The 27,242-nt window shown below is 42.3% G+C and overlaps 1 protein-coding gene across 1 annotated transcript in view; it reads right to left on the reverse strand.

Annotated features, from left to right (window-relative positions):
* Window positions 1-224: 224 nt before the first annotated feature.
* STPG4 (sperm-tail PG-rich repeat containing 4) overlaps window positions 225-27,242 on the reverse strand; it is a 44,894-nt gene continuing 17,876 nt past the window's right edge. Inside the window, exons 4-7 of the mRNA XM_045549549.1 lie at window positions 24,365-24,429; window positions 24,081-24,135; window positions 3,091-3,195; window positions 225-367 (exon numbers count right to left, since the gene is read on the reverse strand). Of these exons, the coding sequence (XP_045405505.1) occupies window positions 251-367; window positions 3,091-3,195; window positions 24,081-24,135; window positions 24,365-24,429 (342 nt within the window). The 3' untranslated portion in view covers window positions 225-250. The remainder of the gene's footprint in view (window positions 368-3,090; window positions 3,196-24,080; window positions 24,136-24,364; window positions 24,430-27,242) is intronic.

Raw genomic sequence — 27,242 nt, forward strand, 5'->3', positions numbered from 1 at the left:
GCTCTTGCAGTGCGCTCTTTGGTATTTAATAAGCAGAGTGAGCATATAATTGACTGCTCAAACCAGGTCACTTGAAAAGTACATTGGTAATTATGCTGGGACTATTCCAGATAAGCAAGCAGAATGGTCACCCCAGGCAATTGATCATGTTCTGTGGTCAACCGCCTGCTAAGGAATAGACAAAATACAGTTTTCTAAACACAAGAACTTGCTAAAACTCAAAGTAGCTTGGCTCCAAGATTGCTTTATTTTAAAAGCCAATTGTGTTGTTGAAGAAAAGGCTATGCTCTCGGCCCATTCTGGCTATGGTCGGAGACTGCTTGGGGAATTGTCTTGAAGCTGTGTATGCTCCTGGGCCTGGGGTTTTCTGAAAACAGAGCAGAAAACAGGTACTGGTGAGACAGTGACACCAAAAGCCTGAGCCTCCAGTCCCTGGCTGCTGGCTAGATGTGGTGGGCGAATCCTCCGTGGAGGGAGGAAAGGGCCACACCAGCCTGGCTGGGGCTTGGCAGACCCTTGAATTGGAGCGTGTCCTCGGAGCCGAGGCTGCTCCTGTCAGGCTCACTGTGATGCTGGAGGGGTGCTGGGAGACAGCCAGGCCAAGCCAGGGGCACCTAGAGCCTGCTGGGGGAGGTGGGGTCACATCCCACCTGCACCTCAGGGCACAGTTTCTCCCCAGGGTGCTCCACCTAGGCAGCTCCCATCCCAGGGAATGCCATCGTCCCTCCCACTAGTGACCTCATCCTTGCGGTGCGTGAGTGAAGACAACAGATTCTGAACCTGGATGGTCTAACGCAAAAGCCCAAACTGTCTCTCAAGCTTGGGTTGTGTTTAGTCACCGACCCAGAGTGACAAAGTACACTACAGAGCAGAGATCAACCAAGGGCCATGGACCCCAGGGTCAGAAGTATTCCCAAGGGATCCACGAGTTCTTATTTTTAAAAGTCATGTTTTCATTGTGATGAAATTCTTGAAAAAACTATTCTGCCAATTATTTCAACAAAGCTTCTCTTCCGCAGTGATAAAATACAAATAGGAGTCCACCTGCTCAAGGCTTCTTGGGTGTGGCTCTCGGTAAAAAATAAAAAAGTTTGAAAAAAAATTAAAACAACAACAAAAAAATACAAATAAATGCCATTTCCATAGACTAAGACTTCAACTTCTTAGATCAGCATTTCCCATGCTGAGGGTACATGCACATCTTCTTGAAACCCAGAGGAATTTTATTTTGGGTGTGTTGGAGAGACACCAGGGTAGTGGCTAAGGACAAGGGTTTCAGAGTCCAGCAGGCCTGGGTCCTAGTCCCACAACCAATGGCTCGGTGTGACCCTGGGCCATGGGCTTCCCTCCCACGGCCCATGCAATGGGGCGGAGCGCCTGCCCCGTGGGAGGCCATGAGGCTCACTGGCACGTCTCCAGGGCGCGAGCACCCGCCAGGCCGGCAGCAAGCACCCACTCGCTGGCCACCACCACTGTTCTTATTTATTATTATCGCCTCCTTGCAGTTTGTTATCTCTTCAGGAGCCAGTGAGAGTGGAAATAGGATTACCCTGGAGTGGAACAGAGCAGCCAGCCCAGAGCAGATGACATCAGCTGCCTGCAGAAGCTGCTTTAAATGACAGGATGTTTCCCTTGCCAAAAGCAGAGCAGCGGCCTGGAAATCTAATCAAGCCCTGGCCAGACGTCAAAGGAAGCTGAAGCCCTTATTAGTGCTATTAACGAGGACTCAGCGTGCATGTGGAGCCCTGGAAGGCCGGGCCACAGACAGAAGGTTCAGGGGTGCCTGCGCCCCACAAGGCCACCCCTCGGGAGGCTGCCGGTTGTGGTTCAGACACCTTGAGAGCATCCAGTTTGCTTTCCCAGCCATGATTTCACTGTCACAAAGTGACCTTCTGGTTGTCCTCGGCTTCCATGAAAATTTCCTATAAGGGAAAGACTCCACAGAGTGGCAGTCCCGTCACCAGGCCCCCATGGCAGATGCCTATAAGTTAACACTACACCTTCTGGCTTCATGCTGAGTTTCCTGGGAATTGGGTTAGCACGACTCAGTCTTCCTGGGAATGCTCAGCCTCCTGCCGTCTGTCTGTCTGCAATCTTACTGGCAGGGCCTCCCCAGTACTCGTCCAGGTAAAGGCTGCACTACCCCAACACCACAGCCCGGCAGCTCTGCTGCAGAGACTCTGAGGGCCTTGGCCTGGGGCACCGGCCAGGTGGGGCTGGGGGGAGGCGATTTGCTGCCCAGGCAGTGGCAGTACTAGCCCTCCCCTGCCCGCTGCTCCAGCTTCTCCCCTCACCCCCTTAACTCCCCTGGGTGGAAATCTCACAGCCAGAATTTATATTTCTGTCTCCCCAACTATCCCAAATGAGTCTACAGACCAGCAAGTCTTGAGAACTTTCAGGCTAAGGTGCAGGCTGGAAGCACCAAGGCCATGGGAATTAAAACTGTCTTTTGGCATTAAAAAAAAAAAAGCCACTGTTGGTAAGCTCCACATGATGCTTTTGTAATCTTTCTTGGTCTTCTCTAGGCTTTTGTGGAGCTCTGCTCACTCCTAGAATCCACTTTCTTTGTATCTCTCCATGGACTTGAGCCCCTTCCCTTTCTGTCCTGAGTCCTCGGGGGCAGGGGGATTGCTTATGCTTTAATCATCCCATTTGGCTGAATAAAAATGTTTCTGCTTCTACTTTTTGCTTCCTTCGGTTCCCAAAAACCACACACGCACCAAGAATGGCAGTTCTTGCTGGCTGGAAGCAGCCACTGTACAGCACTTGCTTCAGTGAGGTACAGGTGTTCCCCTGTAAGGCTTCTAGGTCGTGACATTGATGGTTGATTATGACCTCGCTGGCTGTTTTTGACTGGGCCCATAATTCAGCCACGGTCTTCGGGTCTGGAGTCACTCTGAGCCTGAGGCTGGCTGAGAGCTTCCAGGTGTTTGAGTTCTTCACACCTCACTGCCTGGACAGGCGACTGTATATACTAGAACTGTATGAGACAATCATTCTCCCATCCCACCCCTGACTCCCCACAGCACACACCCAGTCAGAAAACCTGCCACCGGGGCAGGGGGAAGGTCTGCCTTTTGGAATACTTACTGAATAGCTGGGCAACAGTCGAGGCACTTTGGATTGAAAACAAGAAGTAATAGAATTTGTTGGAGGTATTTTCAAGTCATAATGACCTGGTCCCGGGCCTTCATGCTATGGAACATTAAAAAAAAAAAGTGTTTCATTATTACTAATATTTGATATATTTTAATAGTTCATTTGTCTTCCACAAATAAACATATGAATCAGTGTGATATGGTAGAAAAATCCCTGAATTTGGGCTTGAGAGATCAAATCACAGTATGAACTGGGAAGTCATTATGAAATGGAAATAATACCTGCCTCACCTGCCTTGTGTGGGACTGTGATGAGTGAAGGAGATCAGGTGACCTGGGCAAGTCTCCCTCGTCCCTGCCAGGGTCACCAACGCCCACACTCAGGCCAGGGCCCCTGCCCCTCCCATCGGCATGCCTCATGCCACGCTTGCTCCTCTGTTAACAGTGACTTGCTGCTCGGAGCTGTTAGCTTTATAAAACACACTTCTTTTTTCATGTAAGTGTAATATATGTTATCTTAGTCCAAAAACGGATTCACAGCAATTCAGTGATGTAAGCACAATGCTATGAGATTAACATAAAAGAATGGACATAATTTAAAAAGGACAAACACTCCAATAGGAAAAATAGCAAAAGGCCAGTCACAAGGAGGAAATACAAATGTTCAATGAGCAAATAAGTTCTCATTAAAACAATGAGATTATTATATAATTTTTTTGCAGGGAGAGAGGTTCTAGAAAATTAAAAAAGGTTAGGAAAGAAAGAAAAGAAACAGACTAAGAAAGGAAGGAGGGAAGAGAGGGAGGGAGGGAAGGAAGCCAAAGTTTTCACAAGCAGCACGCATGCTCCTATATGCCAACGGGAGTATAAATTGGATTAACCTTTCTGGGAAGACATGTATGCCTATCCAAAGGGAGCGAGAGAAGAAAGGAGACTGGTTATTGGCTGTTGCAGGAATCCCAAACACCAAGAATGAGTCCTGAGCCTAATGTGACAGGGAAAATGGAAACAGCCCAAACACCACGCTGGATCCTGCTGACATGATGCTAACCTTTTTTGTTTTTTCTAGTAATTTACTTCTTTCCCCTCCCATTTTCAAATAGCTGGTGCTCATTGCCTCAGGGTTGAGACAAGGCAAAAAACAGAAATCAGTCTTTTTCTAGCATGATGTCTTGGATCTGTTTCTAAATAATGCAGGAACTAAGGGAAGTGGGCAGGAGTGTAGATCAAAAAAATTGGCCTGGAGTTGAACATTGCTGAATAGGTATGTGAGGGCTGAATCTAGTATTCTAAGTTATACATTTTTTTAAAGTTTTCCCAATAACAAACTCAAAACAATGTAAATTTATTATTTTTTACCCAGCCATTCCACTTTCAGGCATTCACCCTAAGAAACCGATTAGCCATGTGTGCAAATATTTAACCACAAAGATAGTCACCGTAGCATTGTTCCCAAAAGGGAGGAATGGAAAATAAACAAAAAGACCGATGATGTGTGCCTAGTTAAATAAATTGTGATTCTCCCATCCAGTTGTCTAGTGTTGATGAATTTTTTTACAGACATAAAAGCTATTCCCAAATATCAATTAAAAAATGCAAGCTTAAAAATGTGCATAAAAATACTTGGAATGGGCCAGGCGTGGTGGCTCATGCCTGTAATCCTACACTATGGGAGACCGAGGCAGGAGGATCACCTGAGCTCGGGAGTTCCAGACCAGCCTGAGCAAGAGTAAGACCCTGTCTCTCCTAAAAATAGAAAAATTAGCCAGGTGTCATGGTGCACACCTGTAGTCCCAGGTACTGGGGAGGCTGAGACAAGAGGATCGCTTAATCCCAGGAGTTGGAGGTTGCAGTGAGCTATGATGATACCACTGTACTCTACCCAGAGCAACAAAGCGAGACTCTGTCTCAAAAACAAAACAAAACAAAACAAAAAAAAGCAAAACTTGGAAAGAAATTATCCCACGCTGTTGACTAATAGTAGTTTTCTCCACGTAGTGAAATGTTGAATAAAAAGGAAAAAGAAAACTTTTTTGCATATCTGCTTTTTCTAATTTTTCTACAAGGAACATGAGTGCTCTTAAAATATGAAAAAAAAAAGATATTCAATATACAAATAAGTGAATATGGAAACTGGGTAAAGGAAAAAAGAAAGCAGAAAAAAATGATAAAGCCAGCAGTTAGGTTATCACAGAGACATGTATCCTATAAGATCCTTGTAACAGGCAAGGCTGGCCACAAATGAGCCCAATGGATTTGGCAAAACAAGCACCCAGACTGCAGACTCTCCATGGGATTTAGGAGCCAGGCTTTCCCTGTTCGCTCTGGCCGGCGGCTCAGCAAGGTAATTAGGGCGCCATTCTCCATTACTCCACCATGATCGGAGTCTGTTATTAACAGCCAAATACATGTCTGATAATCAAGGGATGGTTGCAGCATTTGACAGCTCATGGCAGAGGGATGGAAACAGTGATGTTTTGAAACTGACGCCTGCGTGTGACAGGGGCTGCTATCAGGGTGAGGCTCTCTGTCTGGTGTGAACTCTGCACTCACGCTGGAGAAATGTGAGCCATGATAAACACAAAGGAATAAAAAGCCAAGAGAATCTGGACTGGAAAAGTTTGTGCAGCCTCCTCTCGGTTTGGCCGTAATAATCCAGCACTCGCAAACCAGATGAGTAGCTGGGGCAAAAGATGCTGCTGAGTGTGCCTCCCCTGAGTCCACACCTATGACAGCCACCTGCAGAACGGCTAAGAAACACTGCGACCTGCACCCTTTTCCCCAAGCCTAATGTGGCTTTCCTTTCTAAGCTTGCAAGTCTCGAGCTCCTCAGGAGTCCAGGTGTGGAGCCTGATGAGGCACTGATGTGTTCCTGTGCCACCAAAGCAGCTTCCTTGCACGGGCTTGGTCACCTGAATCAAAGGCACTGAGGCATGTGCAGGAAGAAATCACCGAATGCTATTCCACATGTGGCAGATGGGCTCTTTAAGGGGGAGCACTAGGGAAGTGGATACAGGCCCAAGTTCATTTTCCAAAAGCCACAGGAATGCTGTGGCAAAGCCATCCGTGACTATTCTAAGAGGGATCACAGGAGGGTCCTGCAATGGCCGGGAAACAGCTCCAGAGAGTCCCCACTGCAGCCCCATCTGAGGACGGCTTGATGGACAGAGAGCTAGGAGTGCACCATTGCTGGACCCAGTTCAAGGGGAAGGTGTTTAAAACAAGGACACAATTTGAACTGTGTCCTACTCTTCCTTGAGGTTGAGCACTCTGCTCCCTTTTTTACTGGGGCTCCTCAGGTGTGACCCAGAGCTTTGGTCCTGCATTGTGTGTGACACACACGCAGAGGGAGGCCACCAAGCAGCACTAAGCATCTCTTACACAAGTCAAATGGGCCATTTCCTAAACCTTGCTTTTGTCAGAGCCATGCTTTGGCAACTCTGGGTTCCCCAAAGCTAAACCTGTCAAAGACCACTGACATTCGGCACCAGGGAGAGAGAACAGGACAGTCACCTTCTTAGAGTCCCAGAACTCGATTGCCAAAAGAAACTACAGGAAACCTTTTGTAGTACCCCTTCCTCAGCTGTGGGGCGTGATTACATCTTAACCCTCCTGATGAGATGATAATATTCTCTTCCCTCTGAAAAAGTCCTATTTAATTGCATTTCTATTTGAGGGCAACTTAAACCAAAGGAGCTGTAGAAATTATTACACAGATCAATAAAATACTATCTCTGACCTCCAAGGAGTTTATAGTCCAGGGAGGGGTATAGGCAAAAACCACCACACAAGAATAAACGAAGGTGTGAGGGGCTGGGGTGGTGCCGGGTGAGGGCTGAGCTAGAGGTCCAACTTCAAGATCCCACACCAGGCCTGGGTGTAACTGGGCTGTCAAGTGTGATCTCAGTGGGCTGCAGGATGTCCCTAGGGCAAGAGTTTTCATCTTACTGCAAAAGACTCAGGCTTTCCTGGAGAGCTCCTGGGTCTCTCTCATGCCATGAAGACGCTTGACTTAAGTGGTTCCAACTTCTAAAGGGTAATAACACACTGTAACATTACAGGCCTTCAGTAAGCCCTGACCGCCCTCCCTGCACACCGTCCTCCTGCAGGGCTGAGAGGACGGGATGGGTTAATCTATAGGACGCTGCTCTGGAATGAAGATGTGTATCCCTCTGGGGCAGCCCAGGGCAGCAAAATGCCAGGTGCCTCTGAAAGGCTGTGTGAGAGGAGATGAAGCTGCTCCAAGTTGTTAGGCATTGAATTGCATCAGCCCAAATTCATAAATCCCATGAATTTTTATTGTGGTGAATGCCGAATGGCATCCTCTTGCAAGTTTTTAAGTCCTATGAATTTTGAATTCCCAGTACCTCAGAATGTGACCGTATTTGGAAATAGGGGCCTTGCCGATGTAATTAGTTAAGATGTAGTCATTAGGGTGGGCCTGAATCCAATATGGCTGATGTTTTCTATTAAAATGGGGAAATGTGGACACAGAGACAAGCACACAGGGAGAACTCCACGTGAAAACGAAGGCATGGAACTATAAACCAAAGAATGCCAAGGAGTGCCAGCAATCCACCACAAGCTGGGAGAGAGGCATGGAACAGATTTCCCCCACAGCACTCATAAGGGACCAACACTGCTGGCACCATGATCTGGGATTTCTAGCCTCCACAACTGTGAGACAACAAATGTTTGTCGTATTGGCACAACAAATACCCAGTTTGTGGTACTTTCTTACAGCAACCCTAGCAAAGGAATACCCACGTGATCAGCTCATTCCAGCAGACATACAAGTCAGCCAATATACTATGTTCTAAGTAATGGGCTGGAAGCTGAGAACGCTGTGATATGTGACTGGCTTCCAATGTCCGTCCTTCCTTTTCTTAGTATTAGAACAATTTTTAAGTGGACACATGTCCACCCAAAATAAAGATTCAATTTCCCAGCCTCCCTGGCAGCTAGGTGTGGCCACGTGACTGATTTTGGGCCAACCGGATGGAGACAGAAGAGGTGTGTGCAAATTCCAAGGGGCAGCCTTAAGGAGAGGGCATACTGTGCCTTCCCTGCCCTCCTTTCTGCCAGCTGCCTCATGGTCCCCGCTCACCAGGACCGTGGGAATGAAGCCATGCTCAGCCCATAGAGGAGTCTGATGCTGTGGAATCGCCACACCAGCCCTAAACTGCCTACGGCACGGACTTTATGCAAGAGAGAAGGAAACTCTACCTTGTTTATAACATTGGTTTTTTTGTTTATTTTTGTTTTTTTGAGACAGAGTCTCGCTCTGTTCCCCAGGCTAGAGTGCTGAGGCATCAGCCTAGCTCACAGCAACCTCAAACTCCTGGGCTCAAGCAATCCTACTGCCTCAGCCTCCTGAGCAGCTGGGACTACAGGCACACACCACAACGCCCAGCTAATTTTTATATTTTTAGTAAAGACAGTGTCTCTCTCTTGCTCAGGCTGGTCTCTAACTCCTGACCTCAAGAAATCCTCCCACCTCAGCCTCCCATAGTGTTAGGATTACAGGCGTGGGCCACCGCACCCAGCCTATAACATTGTTGTTTAGGGTCTCTGTTACTGGCAGCAGAACTTAGTCCTCATTGACAAGATAGGTGTGCATTTACCACTCTCATGGGGCCTACCTTCTAGCAGGGAATGTATACCTTACCAAAAAAAAAAAAAAAACAAATCATAAATGTGGGAACCATCACACAAAGGGGTGTACGGGAAGCTGTGGAGAGAGTGTAAGAGAGTAAACTGATGTGGTCTGAGGGGCCTGAGCAGCCCCTCAAGAAAGTACATTTGAGGCTGGAGAAGGGTTTGTGTAGGAAGCTGGGAGGGGAAAAGGTTCAGGCAGGCCACAATGGACAGGCCCTTGAGGACAAGCCTAGAGAGAGATGCTATTCATTTTAACCCTGTTGGGACAAATTCACTACACTGCAACAATAAAATAAAAAGTGTCAACTGGTCTGTGCTGATTTCATTAGTATAAAAGACTAAAAAATACCAGATGATTACTGGTCGCTGGGATAGCTTACCGTGTATGCAAGTTAACAGTAGGAATTCTTTTCCATTCAACTTTATGCACCATAAATGTCCCGGGAGTTAGGGACTGCTGCTAGGATGAATGTGTCAAACCTCATTAAAACAAAGCTTAAAAAGTCAAATCCACAAAATTTCACCGAAACCTGCTGTGTGCAAGGTGTGCAGGCCAGGGTTTCTGGCAGGTACTAAAAACATTTAGTACAGGAGCACTGACATCAGGGTAACTGTAATGTAGTTGTGAAGACAAGGGCAAAAATCTAGTAAACGTAATAATATAAGAATTAATATACAATGATTATGTGCCCAGAATACTTGAAAATAAAATTTTTTTTAAATAAAAAAATTAAAGAACAACAACAAAACAAACTGTCACAGACTAGAATTCAGTATGAAATGGGTGACTGGTGCCAACCAGAAGGGCTTATGGTGAGTTTTCAGTGAGCAGAGGCGACGGGTAGGGGGCACATGGTGAGGAATCCTGATGCAAGAGGGGTCTTGAGCAATACCTTGAAGGCAGGTAGGACACAGGTGGACAGGGAGGAAGACTATGTGACAATGAAGCCACAGGTGCATCGGGCAGAGACCTGTGCCAGAGTCTGTGCTGGAGTGTATATGCCCACATTGAAGCTCAAGAAGGGATTTTTAAAATCATTACTGTATTGTAAGATTTGATCTTTTCCTTAAGTTATTAAGATAAGTGAGATCATATAAACTCATGAGGAAAATAAACCACAGAGTAAATCTTTTAATATGAGATACATGACTAAATCCTACTCCATAACAGCCAACTTGAATTTGCTAAACCCATCGTGAGAAAAATCATCTTTCTCCAGAAAGTACACACGTTCTATTTCTCAAGTGCAGGATCTCTGTGCACTGCTGTGGTACGAATGTTGGCATTCTTCCAAAATTCATACACTGGAACCTAATGTACAGTGTGATAGTGTTAATAGGTGGGGCTTTGGGGAGGTGATTAGGTCACGAGGGCTTTGTCCTCATGAATGGGATTGGTGCCCTTATAAATGACAGCCTGAGGGAGCTTGTTTGCCCTCTTCTGCCCTTCTGTCATCTGAGGACATAGCTAGAAGGTGCCCTGTGAAGACTGCCCCTCACCAGACATCGAATCTATCTTGATCTTGGACTTCTCAGCCTCCAGAACTGCAAACAATATATCTCCATTGTTTATAAATTGTCCAGTCTAAGGGATGTTGTTATAGCAGCAGGAACGGACTAAGCCAGCGCACCAGGACCATGAGGTATATATTAATAGATGTTTGCATAGGCTCCTGTCAAAAAATGCAGTGAGGGACCTGAAATTCAATTTTCTCAATAGTTACCAGTTTGTTGCTTTTTACTTGTTTATGAACATGGTGTGGTTTTTACAATTTGATTGCAGGTGTAAATGCTTAAATATCACCACGTATTACTAGTGCCTGCAAGCCTTTGTTCTGAAGCCTTATATGCAGGCAGGTGCAGGTTAAAAGCCCTTCGGGTGCTGGTCTTCCAGGGATCTTCTCCAGCCTGGTCCAAAACAGGTCGAGCACACAGGTTCCGCCGCTGCCAACCGAGAGCTCCCCACGGTATCTGCTCTCATTTGGCCTCAACAGCCCGGTGCTATTTCCATTTAGCAGATGAGAAAGCGAGGCTCAGAGAGGTTAAAAATCCGTGATTTAGCGTCTCAGCTGTGGGAGTCAGAGCCAGTTACTGACCTTGCTTCTTGGTGCTGGAGGGTATTATACTTAGTTTTAAGCTATTTTTCTTTAAAGTCATAAAGCTAAAGGGAACGTAGAAAGAGCACACAGTCCACCCCCATTTATCCTAGGTGCAAACAACTTTTCAGTTGGTCATATTGAAAAGACAAAGGGTCAGAATAAATGTACGGCCCCAATGTCTACTACATACACGCATAAAACGCAAGTCTTAAGCAGCATAAACTGAAATTACTATACGGGTGGTAAAAATGGTCTCCCCAAAATTTGCTGTGTGTGACAGGTGGGAACACACTGCCCAAAAAAGAAAAGAAATGCCCCAGCAAGGAGGACAGGAGCCTGGTAGAGGGAGGCACAGGGGAAAGCTAGAGCTGTCTCTCTGGGACTTCAGGAGGAGTGTGGCAGGGCCTATCCAGCTCAGGAAGATCTAGAATTCTGTAAACTCTGGTCTACAAGCTCAGAAGAGAAGGGAGACATGCATGCTGGTGGATGGGGTAGAAGCGAACCCTTCAGGGGCCAAAAGTTATTCACATTTGCAAAATTACCTCTGAAGTCTACCTCGGTATTGTTTATTTCTTCAAGGAGAAAATCTGACAGTCTGGGCTTCTAGTTAGGCTGGGGCAGGGGGAGGTGCTAAGTGATCACAAACCCACCCACCCTAAAAGTGCAGCTTTTAGAGGCACACGCATCCAGCGACCCCCAGTAATTCAGAATTACTGTAGGTATTCGCTGCCCTATCCTCCGTTTTCTAGCAGACCCCAGGAGCAGAAGGTGCCCCATAACTATTAGAAATCTGAGGTGGTTCTGGCGGCAAACTTGATGCCCGGGCTGGCTCCTGCCCTGAACCATCTCTCTTGCTTGTCCTAGCTGCGGCCCCAGATATGAGAGCTGTTGTGACAACCCAGATGTCACTCTAATGCTTCAGCACCTGCAGAGGTAGGACTGGGAGACTTTTCTTTGGCATCTCCCCAGGCTTTGCTAAGAGTAGGAGAAGAAACTTCCAACAACTGAAGGGTGAAGGAAATGAAGGGCACTGAGAAGGCTGGACGTCTGTAAGGCCATCTTTCCATTTTTGTGCCTCTGGCACTTGGAGATTCCTCTTTTTGCAAGAACACCCTCTTTTCGCAGCAGGGTAGTAGGCATGTGTTCTTTTGCCTCCCAGCATCCCCTCCCCAGCCTGCTGATAACTGGGCTCATTCCCAGCTTGGGTAGAGTGGAGCCCCTCCCACCACCCCCCACCTATAGATGGGCAGGTGACCCAGCCTGACATAGTGGATTGGTCCAGGGGCAGGCCAGTCAGGAGAGTCTGCCTTTCACATTCTGGGCTAAGCAGGCAGGGAGTGGGTCAGGGGCTGCTGCTGCCCATCCTGCCCAGCTCCTGCACAGAGCATGACCAAAGGTCAGACAGAGATAAAGAAAACAGCACCCAACGTGCCAGAGGTTATGTGCACCCATAAGTTACACCCCACCTTTATGTTTTATTTTTTGCTCAAGCTAATTTGGAACAGGTTTCTCTTGCTTGCAACTGAAAAAAATTCTAATACATTCTTTTTTCCCTGTTCCCAGTCAAGATATTATTATAAGGGTGCCTGAAATTCTTCACACTCACAGGGGGACAGCAATACATGACTCTGCTGATGTTAATACCATTGGAAAAGTTGCACAGATTTTTTTAAGAAGAAAAATTGCCAGGATAATTATTGTTTTCTTACAAACCCTAGCATATCTTAAATGTTATATTTTTCCAAAAATGTTGCCTCATCTTTGAGGAGATTAAGACTGAGACCTGCTTTAATCATCTTAACTTTCAGATTCCATTCAAGCAGAAATCAATTTTCTGCTTTATTCAATCTGGGTTTATTAATTATTTTTTCTGTTCCCCATGGAATTTCAAACTATCAGCTTAGATTTTAATTGAACTAATTCCTTAAATGCAAAAACAGCTGGAATGATTCAGCATTCTTTCCAATTGCTAGTTTTAAGGCATAGCGCATACCACAGGTCTGATACTCACTTTTCAAACTCGCACTATTAAAGGTGACTAAAACAGACAAATCTTGTAACCCTCATTTGTATTGGTCCATACTCTTTCCTGTTTGTCAAATCCTTTCCTTACTCTTTATAGGCCTGTCAGGTTTTAAGAAATACAGAAACACCTTGAAATAGTTCTGACATCTAATAAAAGAAACTCATGTTCATTTAACATTGTAAGATTTTGTTCTTATTATCAGGAAAGACGTGTACGTCTCATTTTCCACTTTATTACAAATACGAGAAATAAAAACTGTAAAGAATCTGTCTAGGAAGTCACTGGAGACCCCAATATCACATGAATGACTGAGTCCTAATTAAGTATAGTAAGTGGGATTATTTTTATTTAAGTAGCCAAATGTTTTCATCTTAACCATTTTGATAACTCTTTTCCTCAAACACTACCTTTCTCCTTTTAAAGATTGTGAGAAATTATAAAAGCAATGGAAGAGAAAGAAATTAACAACCATCCTTAGTCACAGTGCTACTAAAAGCATTTTTATACATTTCCTATTTTTTTATACACATGATTTTCTTACTTTATTTTATTTTTATGTTTTTGAGACACCCTGTGACCCTGGGTAGAGTGCAGTGGCGTCATCATAGCTCACTGCAACCTCCAACTCCTGGCTCAAGTGATCCTCCTGCCTTAGCCTCCCAAGTAGCTGGGACTACAGGAGAGAGCCATGACGCCTAGCTAATTTTTCTATTTTTAGTAGAGACGGGGTCCCTCTCTTGCTCAGGCTGGTCTGGAACTCCTGACCTCAAGCAATCCTCCCACTTCAGCCTCTCAGAGTGCTAGGATTATAGGAGTGAGCCAGCACACCCAGCCTCTTACATTATTTTAATAATATACACATCAATTAATGCCCTGCATTTTTCACTACACATTAGATCATAAACATTTTTGGTGCTATTTTGTAATTTTCACAATAATTGTTTAAATGGCTGCAAAATATTCCTTTGAGTGGATACATGATGTTCTTTTAAAATGATTTCCCTTCTGTTGATATTAAATTGTTTCTGCTGTTATTTTGCTATTATAAATAATCCTTTGATAATATCTTTGTATATATGAATATTTCTGTATTTAGGATGATCACTTTAGGATGGTTTTTCCAAAGTGGGATTAGTGAGTGAAAAGATATAAACAGTTTTTATACCTCAGTACATACTGCCAAACTGCTTTCAAGGGGTTGTATTAATGTATACTCCCACCAGCAATAGACAAAAAAAGCACTGAGTCTCTATAGTCCACATGCCAAGTAGTTACTGGGGGGAGAAAAGATATAGAAAAATAAAATCTTCCTCACTCCTCTTTAGCCTAATGGAAGTAAGATATAGTCATCAGTAGCCCCTATATGTTCAAGGTTGTTATACAGAATATCTGATATCCTTAATGCCCACATTTTGAAACACAGTCAGAAGGGAATAAAATTCTACAGCTTTCTGTAGATCAAAAGACATATTTGGGTCATTCATAAAAGCAATTGAATCAATTAAAGGGGAGGGATAAGGGGAGGAGGAACTGCAAATGACAAGTTTTCCTTTGCTCAGTTCTCTTGGATGAAAATGACTAGGATTTGTTGCACTTTGTTTTTTCCTTCTTAAAAACCTGCCAGTATGAATGAACTGCACATTTTACTTTTTTTAAAAATTTTTATAGACAGGGTCTTGCTCTTACTCAGGCTGGTCTTGAACTCCTGACTTCAAGCGATCCTCCCTCCTTGGCCTCCCAGAGTGCTAGGATTACCTTTGTGAGCTACCGTGCCCAGCCAGAACTGTACATTTTAGTCTCAGGATTTGTAGGGCTTGGTCTTCATCAAGGAGCTAAAAGCAAATGGTGGCTGGTAGAAGTTTTCAACCCCATTTTTTCTGCAGAGGAAAAAAGCCCTTTTTTACTTATGGCAGAACATGTCCTCCAGCATCCACCTCAAAAGACACTTATAAATACTCTCCTCACAGTCTTTCCTGTGGATAAAAATTTTGTTGGTCCATGATCAATTATTATTTCAACAATAACTGAAATAGCCAATAAGTATACAACCTTACACTGGTAATGGGAAGATTAAAAACCATTTTCCAACCAAATTCCTTACTGTTTCTCCTGAGAGCTACCTATAACTGGGGACAAAATGTAATTCAGCTGAATCTCTGACACAAGCAAGGCTGCCTGTTTTGTTTATTTAACAAGTGAGAAGGGCTGCTATACACTAAGAGGCCTTTGGGCACCTAAGATGCTAGAGGATTTTCAAATTCAGAGTTAATGTACTTTTTACAACTAAAAAACCACGTAGTAATCTGCTATTCCTTCACGTGGCCATTACTCATTTTTTAATAGGCTGCTCTTTGAGATTATATATATATGTAACTGATTAACAAATTTCAACAAGCTTATTTTCACAGATCATAGAAAGAAAGGAAGAGAGATGAGGGCCGGTATATGCCTTTTATAACTAGCCTCATTTTCAAAGGAGTTTAAAGGGACTGGGTAAATGTCTATAGGTCTGTACTATATTGCTTCAGATCTACAGGTCAGAGCTCTGGTGACTGTAGGTTTTAGTATATCGACAATGAGGCGACCTACCCTAAGTCAACCAGGCTCAAATGACTCCATGACCTTATCATCCAACCACACACAAAACACATCTCAGAAGAATTAGAGAGTTAAAACTTTTTTAAAAATCAGAAGTAAAAATTAGAAGTAAATGCTTCTGGAGGAAATCTTTCTAAGTGGTCAAATAAATAAACAAGGGAAAGATACATAGATTTCATGCATTCATTCAACACATTTTTTGAGCACTATCTGAGGTGCTACGTATCGGTGATTAAGACAGGCATAGTCCCTTCCTTCATGGGACTTACATTTCAGATGATTACAAACTACCTAATTTGATGAAATAAACATTTCACATTTTAACCTTCTGTATAAATAATACACAAAAGTAAATGACAAAGAAAAATCTCTGAAAAATTTCAACAAATATGTGTTAATATTTCTTTGCTATATAAAGTGTATACAAAACAACAAAAAAGAATACAAAAACTCCACCCAATAGATAACTGGGCAAAGACTGTGAGCAAAAAATATACAAGAAGGACTGCAATTAACTGGTTAACCAATATTAATTAGAATGAATAGCCTCAAATCAATCAAACATACTAAATTAAAATAACTAGGCAGGATGGTGGCCAAGGAAGTCAAAATCCATTAAGGAGTGTGTAACAAATCCTCTGCTGAAAAAAGAAAAAGAAAAAAATAATACAATAACTAGATATCATTTTTTACTATTAAATTATCAAATATTTTTTAAAAATAACAATAAACAAGATTTATATAGATTGGGGAAGTGAGCACACTTACGATTGCTAGTGGAAGTGTAAATTAGTACAATACTTTTTTAAAAGGTTTGGCAAAATGTTTCAAGATCATGTGTTTAAAAGGATTTCTAATAACATGGAAGTGAAACATATACTAAGTAAAAAAGGATGTGAAATTATAGTGAAATTGTGATCGTAACTATGTTTTTAAAACTGCAAAGAAAAAAAGGGAAAGAATTAACACTATTGTTTGGATATGAGTAGTGAGAAACTTTTAGAATATAATTTTCTATATTTTCCAAATTTCTTATAATTTATTCATTTATTTTTACTCTAACATTTTTAATGTCTTAAAATATATTTTAACTTCAGTTTTAAGACATTTTATTAAATTGACAGAGAAATATTACTTAAAAACAACTGGTAGCAAAAGCCTTATAATGAAACACAGAAGTCACTGGTATTTGTTTTGTTTTTGAGAGTGTACAGCATGCAGCACAGAGTGGAGGACACAATGTTCTACTGATATAACACTGCAGTATACGGATTCATTCACGCAACTAGCACTCTTAGAAACATCTTTTACTCCTGTCTCTTTAGAGAATCTAAGACAACTATTTTTAATTCTTAGCTATTCTCTGGCAGTTATTTTATTAATAAATAGTATGTTTCTACTGTTTTTTCCATAATTTATATTTTAGAAATTATCTATTGCCTGTTTCCTGAAATAAATGAAAATATGGCTCTCTTGCTCTAACCACCACTTTTCTCTCCTCATCTACTCAAAGTAATGTTTTAACCATGAATCAGCTTTGCTAAATAAATATTATTCCTTACAGAACCAAGTTATATAATAGCATTTCTCTTCTCATACAGCCTTTTGTTTTACCTGGAGTTAATAGTGCTTTGTTTTTTCACTTGCACATTTTTGCTATATATATTTTCTTCATTTTCCCCCCATCATATCAGCTGTTCTTGGGTCCCTGTTTCCTTAGAGACATTCCTTCTAGAGTTCTCTATTTCCTTTCTCAATATGGATTGGTTTCTCTCTCAGCCAGCTGCACAGTGGTCAGCCTGGGCCACCTCTTCACTACTGCCCTCCCAGATTGCACCCACTTGCTCTGGGGTCCCATGCCTTCTTCCATCTGAATTTACCCCTTGGTATTTTAGCACCAGCAGCATCTTTAAAAACGATATTTGAGAGGTAATCTTTATGAGTTTTTACATGTTTGGAAATCTTTGCCTTCAGAATTGATTTTTAGTTTGGCTGAATATAGAATCCTAAGTTGAAAATAATTTTCCCTTTCTTGTCTCTCTGTAGATACTAATTGTATATATTTTTAAATCTTCCCCCTCTAGTCCCTGAGTTCTATTTTTCACCAGGTTTCCATCCTTCTGTCTGTTCATCTCCAACTCTTGCTTAAGTTAGAGGCTTTTCTCACTTGCCTGGTAGAAATTCTGGGTACATGGCTGGGATATGTTGAGATCAGACAACTGAATTGTAATCCAGTCTTCTCCTGGGGTTCTCGAAGTGTTGGGATGTGATTCTCTTTCCTCTAGGTTCACTGAGTTTTTTCGAGGATAAACTCCACCAATCTTCTGCCCAGGGGCAGATGTCCAATGGTGGGCCCATGCTGTGGTTTGAACGTGTCCCCTCCAAAATTCAGGTGCTGTCAATGTGATGGAACTGCAGGGAGCCCTCATGGCCTAGTCACCTCTTAAAGGCCTCACCTCTTAATACTAAGGGATAGAAGAATATTCAAATTGCACAAAGTATCAGTTTATCCCGTATATACAGGAGCTCCATTTCTTTAACATTCATCATTGTAGAGTTTCTCTGAAACTATGCTATTTCACATTTATGTCAAAATTGATCCTCTCCTAGGAATCAACAGACTTGTCTATTTTACAAGTTAAATTTCTGTGAAAATTCCCAACAGAGCAACTCTTTGTAAATTTTATTTTCCCTTATTTTGTATGGAATTACCTTAAGGATAATGTCTATAAGCACAGCACACGTTTCATGCACTGAAAGAATAGTTAATTATGACATAAATGTCTAAGGATTGGGACATGTTCTCACATTTCTCTCTCCTTTCAGTTCCTTTCTTTTATCTCGGGTGCCCTAAATCTTGTCTCATTTACATTAACGGTAGCATGGTGGAGAAGGAGAGAGAATTTGATAGGTCATTAATGCCTTAGTATGAATTTTACCAACATAGTCCTCTTCTGGGGAACATTTGCATTTAAAAGAGGACACCCTAAAAGAGGAAATCCCCCAGAAAAAATTATTTTCAACAGTTAAATCAAGAGTGACACATGTCTCAGCTCTCAGGCTGTCGTATCAAAATCCCTACCTGTGGAGTTTCAGGCATTGCTGGATTGAGTGGGAAAGATATATTAATAAATACAAATTTCCATTCCTGAGCCCCTCCAATAAAGAATGCCTTGTGGAAAGGCTCTTGGAGCCAAAAGCTGACAGGACAACTAGCACTTCGGTTTCTCTGACTTTTGCTTACGAAATGGGCTCTGAGGAATGGGTGTGGGTATCTCGCCTCATCCAAGCTTTCTCTTCACCCCTGCCCTTTTCTCCTCCCTTTTCCTAGAGTCCGGCACTTGCTGGGCAGCTTATGTAATGAATGTAAAATGTATAAGAAAGTGTTGAAGGAGGCTGTTGGAAGGGTAAAAAGAAAATCTAAGTCTCAGGGCCACCCCTTCACCTCCTTACACAAAAGCAAAGGTAAAAGCCTCAGGCACCTGTGAAGAACAAGTCCCACAGATCATTCATTAAGGAAATTCCCTGTTAACTCCCCATAAGCAAGGACATGCAACTTACACCTATATCTAGCACCTAAAACTAAGCCTTGTGCAATTCTACACTAACAATGAATTACAAGTTTATCTTACAGGTAACAGAACTGGAGACAAGACAGAATTAGACATTCTTCTACTCAAGCAGGGCCATCTACATAACTGATTCCTCCTTCACTCCCTTATTTTATGTAAAATGTAGATTTCTTGGGCCTCACAAGATTGTAACCACTACCTTATCAGGTCTCCCACCCCATCCTTTAAAATGCTACAGTTCCAACATCCACTTCAGAAAAACAGCCCCAGTTTGGGGTTTGTGTTTTTCCCAGGCACATCTTCAAAATCTTGGCTTACTAAACCTCCATTAATTGAGATTTTTCACTCAGTCATTTATTTGGATTGACAGAAGGAAGAAGATACATGTGCTTCTATTAACAGATAATATTAAACTTGAGTGATCAGTATCTAATTTGGGCACCATATTTTAAGTTGTGCATGCAGAACCATTTGTTCCCACACTCGTCAGACATGCCTTGTGAATCACAGACTCTCATTTAATATGTATAAGTTTGTGTATGTGTATACACTGGTTGGTTGATTGACTTTAGAGTGTCCCTACCCTCTCAAAGAACAGGAAGAGCACCGATAAAATGTCTCACTTGCCTTTGTCTTCTCAACAATGCCTACCTGGTGTAGGATCTCACACACATAAGCATCCAAAATGATTTGTGGAATGGATGAAAAAACTTCTGTAGAAGTCAGTTAGACTCAGTGAGGTCTAACTTTTAACAAAACAGGCCTTGTGGAGAAAAAACTGGCAATTCTAACATCCTAAAGGTGTCCCAGGGAAAAACAAGGCCAGTTAGGAAAAGCCAGTGTAGCCAGGCTCCCAGACTGGGCATAAACTGTGCCATCCATCATAAGGCTCTCAGACTATCAGGACCTAATCAACAGGCTGGCAACTGGGCCTCCCAGGAGACAGAAGCTCTTGCACATGACCTCATCCTCCTGCAAAGGGGGTCAGCAGGCAAACCTGGCTCCATGAATGAGCCTCAGTCATGGGGGGAGTGTGACTCCAAAGACAGCACAATACTGAACACTTGGCTTTGGCCCCAGGCCAGCTCCCTACTGCCTAAAGTCCTTAACTTTCAGCAAGTTGCTTGATCATGCTCACTCACTAGGCAGGACAGCCTACAGCCCAGGTTTTGAGGTCAGTACAGACTAAGTCCTAGCTCTGTCTCTTAATAACTGTGTGATCTCAGGCAATTAACTGCCATTTCCTGACCTATCAAACTGAGATGATAAATTAATACTACCCCACCAAGTTGTGAAGATTAACTGAGCACTGTGCCTGGTACCCAAAAACACTCAATGAATGGTAGTCACATTATCATAGTTGACTCTAATAGAGTAATTGATTTATAAAGTTTCTTCCAGTTCTAAGAACCTTAACAAGTAAATTAAGTGATAAAATAAGCCAAATGAGTTTTCAGATAAAACCTGAATGGCACATTATGATAGCCTGAGGATTAAAGGACTTATCACAAGAAGGTTTGAGATGATGTTCTAGCAAACACTGTTTCTTCGCTGTACTCACACTGCACACCACCTCATCCCACTGCTGGGATCAAAAGGGTTTCCTCTGCAGATTACGTGTTTGTGGATTTAAACCAAACCCCCAAGTCTGCTCTGGGAATGCTTGTTTAGGACAGACATGAATCACAGCCCTGGGCTATTTCTTAGCCTTGGAATATTTTCTACAAAAGTATTCTTTTCACTTTTTTGAAGGACAAGCTGTTCCAAATCAGTGAATCACTTTTATCTATAAGACGGAATGAATCCGGCGCTATCAGTGAAGGATCCGGCACAGTAAGGATCTCCAAAAATCTTCTCCATAAAAGCAACGAGAACACTGGCAAAAATGATCAGAATCAACTACCTGGTGCTATCTCACACACCAGGCAGCTTGTCCTGAGCTTACCTGAACTAAAAGAAAATTATTTTTAATTGAGTCGCTCTTTACTAATAGCAAACAAATTGTTATTAACTCACAGCATTCGTTTAAAACATGTATTTCAAAGGAAATATGATATCACCCAGTGGGGAAGACACCTGGTGCCGTGGCTGCTGAAGCCCACTGAACATGCGCACTTATCTCCATTCCTCTCTCATCCAATAAAAAAGGCTTAGCTATCCCCCTGCCACACACACACCTATACACACACATATACAAAGAGCCAAGCAGAGACAACAGCCGACGAGAGATGATGACAGACTTTTGGGAGAGGTGGAGCAGTTAGGAGGAGTGGTGCTGACTTAGCAGGGCGCAGAAAGCAGAAACCTGAGTGCATGGAGAGGGCGTGCCAATGACAAGAGGCTGATCTGCTCCACGGAACCCAAGGAAAGCTCCGGAATTTGAGGCATCAGGCACCTGTGAGGTGGGGGTGGGATGGATCTGAAAGCAAGAGGTCTGGTTGAACATTTACACGCATGTCCCTGCCTCCCCTGGCCCCCAGCTGGCGGGCAACTGCCCTCCCCACAGCCCTACAGGAGACAGGGGGGTTAGTTTCTGGGAAGACTGTACCAGAGATCGGGACGCAGGAGCCCCGCAGCTGTGAGGACAGGGGCCTTTACTGAAAACTGGAATTAAGAGAACTTCTAAACACCAAATAGTAAGACCCTTGAGCCCCCTTCCTCCACTCAGCTCCCCGAACACGGGCAACTGGCTTATACCCCAGGCAGGAGGCTGGTAAGTCGTTCTGAAGCAGCTAACGTGTCCGAGAGAAAAGACCTACAGATACAGGTATTTATGGGCTGCCAAAGGAAAAGCCAGGTCCCCGTCCCTTCCAGCCACTGTGAAACCCACCTGGAGATAATCTTCACCTATATTCATTTCCTATGGCTGCTGGAACAAATTACTATAAATTTGGTGGCTTAAAATAACAGAAATTTATTCTCTCACCGTTCTGGAGGCTGAAGTCTGAAATGAGTTTCACTAGACTCAAATCGAGGCATCAGCAGGGGCCATGCTCACTCTGGAGGCTCTAGGGGAGAATCTGTTTCTTGCCCCTTTCGGCTTTGGGTGGCCGCCAGCATTTCTTGGCTTGTGGCTACAGCACTGCAATCTCCGACTCCGTGTCTGAATTGTCTTCTCTTCCTCTGTGTGTGTGTGTGAAATCTCCCTCTGCTTCCCTCTTAGAAGGACACTTGGGATTGCATTTAGAGCCCACCCTGGTAGTCCAGGATAATCTCCCCATCTCAAGATCCTTAACTTAATCACGCCTGCAAAGTCTTTGCCATATAAGGTAACATTCACAGATTCTGGGCATTAGGACATGGGCATATCTTTGGGGGCCATTATTAGCCGTCTGCCCCACTCACATACAGAGAGCTTTCAATCACCCTTCTGGTTTCTCACACTTAAATGTTAGTGAGATCCAAAGATTTTTCACCTTTCTTGTATTTCACCTTTCTTGAATGTCTTGTTTTATGAATTGTCCATTTATGGCCTTTATCTGTTTTACTTTTCTACTGATGTTTTTCCTATGGATTGTTAAGAGAATTTTACATATAAGGCTATTAATTCTTTATCTGCCATGTATGTCGAAAATACCTAATCTGCATTTGCCTATTAACTTGGATCATAGTTTTTCTGATACACAAAAAATTTTAAATGTTATATAATCAAATTTAATATTTCTTTCATTACTATCATTACAGAAAGTCTACCTTATCGTAAGATTACATATATACTCATATATTTTCTCTGGTTTTATGGTTTCAAAAGTATCTAATTCTTTAGTCAATATGGAATTTATTTTGATGTGTGGTATGAGGTGAGACTCTAACTCAGTTTTTCCAAGTGATTTAATCAATTGTCCAGCACAGCATATCCTTTCCCTTCCCTGCTGACTTGTCATGTCATCTTATCAATCATAAAAATCCTGTATATTCTAGGGTCTGTTTCTGAGCCCTGTTCGGTTACCTCAATTCCTCTTTCAAATGCTTGCTATCTGGTCTTTTTTGATCCTGAGTTTGTAATTACAAATAAATAACTACAGTCCATCAAATTAACACAAAACAATTTTATATTTTCTCATTCTTTCAGATTGTTTATATCATTATTTATTTTTTGACACTCTACTGATTAGTTATTAATACTTATCTTTGTTTTTATCATAACTCATACACATGCATTTAGAAATATTAATATTTAGAAACAAGTATTTTCACATTTTTGAAAGGAAAGAAACTAGAGGCACTCTTCCTTTTTCTTGTTAATACAATAATCTACTGAATATCTCCGATTTTTTTTTTTTGAGACAGGTTCTCACTTTGTCACCCAGGCTAGAGTGCAGCGGCATGAAATCATAGCTCACTACAGCCTCAAACTCCTGGGTTCAAGCAATCCTCCCACCTCAGCCTCCCGAGTAGCTAGGACTACAAGCATGCACTACCATGCCCGGCTAACTTTTTAATTTTTTGTGGGGTCTGGCTATGTTGCCTAGGCTGGTCTCGAACTCCTGGCCTCAAGCGATCCTCCCGCCTCAGTTTCCCACAGGTGGGAGCTACCACTCGTGGACTACCTCTGATTATTTAATTAATTCATTCAACAAATACTATGTGCCACCCACTTTTCTAGATGCTACACAGGACAAAAATCCCTGCCTTCATGAAGCTTACATTCTAGTGGAGGAGACAGCTAAAAACAGGATACGTAAATTTTAAAGTTTAGTGTACCGGACAGTGATGAATGCTATGCAGAAAAATAAACCAAGGAAGGGAACTGGAAATTTTGAGTAGGTGACTAGGGAAGACCTTACTGAGAAAGTGGTATTTGAGTCAAGATCTAAAGAAAGTCAACATTTTCCTCTATTTGCCACAAATGGATTGCTTACATTGAAATCCCTAGTATTAATGTATCTTCAGACATACTTTAAACCAATTACATTAATTATTCACAGCTTTTCTACTATAATGAGCAGAATCTTAATATGTCAAAAGGATTCACTGTGTATTTTAAACATCAAATTCACCATGAATTAACTGTCTATATTATACTTACAGGAATGAAGTAGCTCGTTGGGAATCTTTGAACTGTAGAACGAAATACGAAGCTCCTATATTTAAAAAAGAAAAGAAAAACATGATTTTCTAAATCTATTTTTTTTTAAGTGAAGATCTTTGTTAACTTATTCCCTATCTCTCATTAAATATTTAGAAATGCTAATCTGGATATGAGGTGCATAAATGAGCTTTAAAAGCCATGAATATTGCTATATGAGTATGTAAATAGAAAGGTATACATGCAATGATTAAAAGTAGCTTAATTAATAGGCATATAATTACCTGGAAGCATACTTGGGAACTGGTGCAGGAAGCACATCGTATTGCCCTGGGGAAAGCTGAAGTGACTACACAGAATGGATAAGGACAACAACAATAGATTAATACAGGTAGTAAACTTCATTATCTGTCATTCATAATCCTTTATTTTATGACCATACAACATTGTATAATTTATTCTCTAATAGTGGAAAAGGTACATTTTAAAAGGTGGCGCTTCAAAACATTCAACATATATTCACTTTTCATGGTGAATTTCATAGATAATAAGCCTGAGATTGTGCATAAGAAAATGCTGTCCAATTGGTCACATTTTAAATGTACTAGATTCAACAAATCAATTCAACCATTTGGCGAGCCTGCTCTCGGGTAAGGCGCACTGCTAATGGTCGGGAATACGGGATAAGAGAGGTATGGTCCCCGGCCAGCAGGAGTGAGAGGTGCCCACCAAAACCATTCTAACATAACCCACTGCAATCAGTGCTAAAAGATCAAAGATATGGGAGAGATTAAATCCAACTGAGTGATCTCAAGAAGATAAAGACAATGAGATTTGAGGGAGGCTTTTAAGAAAAGCAGGACTTCCTTGAGGAGAGCTAGGGAGGATATTCCAAGAAAGAGGAGACTCACATACAAAACTCGCTGTGGAACTTGTTGCAAACTCTCTGAGTGGCTCCTTGTCCCTGGGTCTATTGATATTAGCCCAGAGGTCTGAGACGACAGTGTCGGGAAGTGGTAAGGGTCTAGAGTAGGATATGTGAAGGAAGGGAGGGACAGAAGGAAGGAGAATGAGCAGCCAGGAGGAGAAAATTGACCTATGTTGCAGGAGCTGGCAGTCTATATTATATACTCATATGAAGAACACTGCCCAAAGCGAACAATCTCCCTCCACCTCCTATTATTTTTACATCAGATTTTAAGAAACAATACGTCTTTGTTGCAAATGAGGCGTCCACATCCTGGCACTACCTGCCACATGGGAGTTCACTACGATATTTCATCCTGCAGCTGTCTTTCCCATATTAGTACACAGTTTTGATTGCAGAGGCAGCTTTTTGTGGACACGATGATGATAGCAATAAATACAAATTTTATGATGAAATACCCACATTGTCCTGATGCACCTGTGCCTCGTTGATTGCTCACTTGACATAATAAACACCAAGAGAACAAGGGTTTTCTTATGTCATACCACAGAAGAACAGAAATGTATTTTAAATAGGGGGCATTCTTAGGGGCCAGCAATGTCCTACCTCTTGATTTTTTTTTTTTTCTTTTTGAGACAGGGTCTTGCTCCATCACCCAGGCTAGAGTGCAGTGGCATCATTATGGCTCACTGCAGCCTAAAACTCCTGGGCCTCCACTGATCCTCCTGCCTCAGCCTCCCAAGCACCTGAGACTACAGGCACGTGCCACCACACCTGGCTAATTTTTCTATTTTTTTTCTAGAGATGGGGTTTCACTCATGCTCAGACTGATCTCAAACTTCTGGCCTCAAGTGATCCTCCTGCCTTGGCTTTCCAAAGTGCTAGGATTACAGGTGTGAGCCACTGCCCAGCCTGCTTCTTGATTTTGATGATGGTTACATGGATGTTTGCTTTCTATTTTTAAACTGTGCATATATGCTTTAGGCTTCTCTCTCTCTCTCAGGCACATATACACACATAAACAGGAGGAGAATGAAGAAAGAGAACTGAAAAGGGAAAAATAAAACCCTTAAAGCGGCTGTTTATATTCATCTATACTCAGGACTCCACATAAGATTCCTGTAACAAAGTGCTCATGGAAAATCTCTTAGACAGCATTAGTTTGGAAAGGAATATTGGTTACCTGTAGCATCTGTATTTGTCCTGCCATATTTGACATTGTCCATTCCTTGCTATTTAACATAGTTGAGAGAGGGCTGACTTTTTCCCATAAGGTCTTAAATAGTCAGCTGCCTTATGTAAGAGACTGCCTCTCTGTGCATTGCTAAATGTACTGCAAACTGTCAGGGTGGTTCCATTGTCCTTGGGTCTAATGGAATATACATACACATACATATATTTTTTCCCCTAATTCTCACATTGCTTCTCACTTCTTCATTTGTAATATATAAGGCCCAGAGACTCTAGAAAATATGCCCATAAAAATACCTGATTCTAGTTAATTAATGTTTCAATTCATGCTGATTAGGCACTCAGAAATCTTATAATAGCTTGTAGTCATAAAATATGGCAGGATGATATTAGTGTGGATACAGTAATATAGTTCAGTTATGTTGCAGCAATACCGTCAATGTCAGAAAACTGAAATAATGTGAAGAAAGCCAACCCTACTTACTAGACTTTTGGTTTGATACACACACACACACACACACAATTTTTTAGAGCAGTTTTAGGTTCATAGCAAAATTGAGAGAAAGGTAGACATTTCCCATGTAACCCTTGCTGCCACACATACATAGCCAATCCCATTATCAACATCCCACACCAGAGAGGTATAGTTGTTACAACTGATGAACCTACATTGACACATCATTATCACCCGAAGTCCATATGCTACATTAGGGCTCACTCTTGGTGTTGTACACTCTGTGGGTTTAGACAAATGTACAATGACTTATATTCACCATTACAGTATACAGAGTGGTTTCACTGCCCTAAAAATCCTCTGTGTTCTGCTTATTCATCCTGCGCTTCCCCCAGCTCTTAGAAACCACTGATCTTTTTATTATCTCCATGCTTGGACTTTTCCAGACTGTCATGTAGTTGGAATCATACAGTGTGTAGCCCTCTCAGATTGGCTTCTTTCACTTAGTCATATGTATTTAAGTTTCCTCCATGTCTTTTTAATAGCTCATTTCTTGTTAGTGCTGAATAATACCCTGCTGTCTGTATAT

Source organism: Lemur catta, chromosome 4 (assembly GCF_020740605.2).
Source record: "Lemur catta isolate mLemCat1 chromosome 4, mLemCat1.pri, whole genome shotgun sequence".
NCBI classification, from domain to species: domain Eukaryota; kingdom Metazoa; phylum Chordata; class Mammalia; order Primates; family Lemuridae; genus Lemur; species Lemur catta.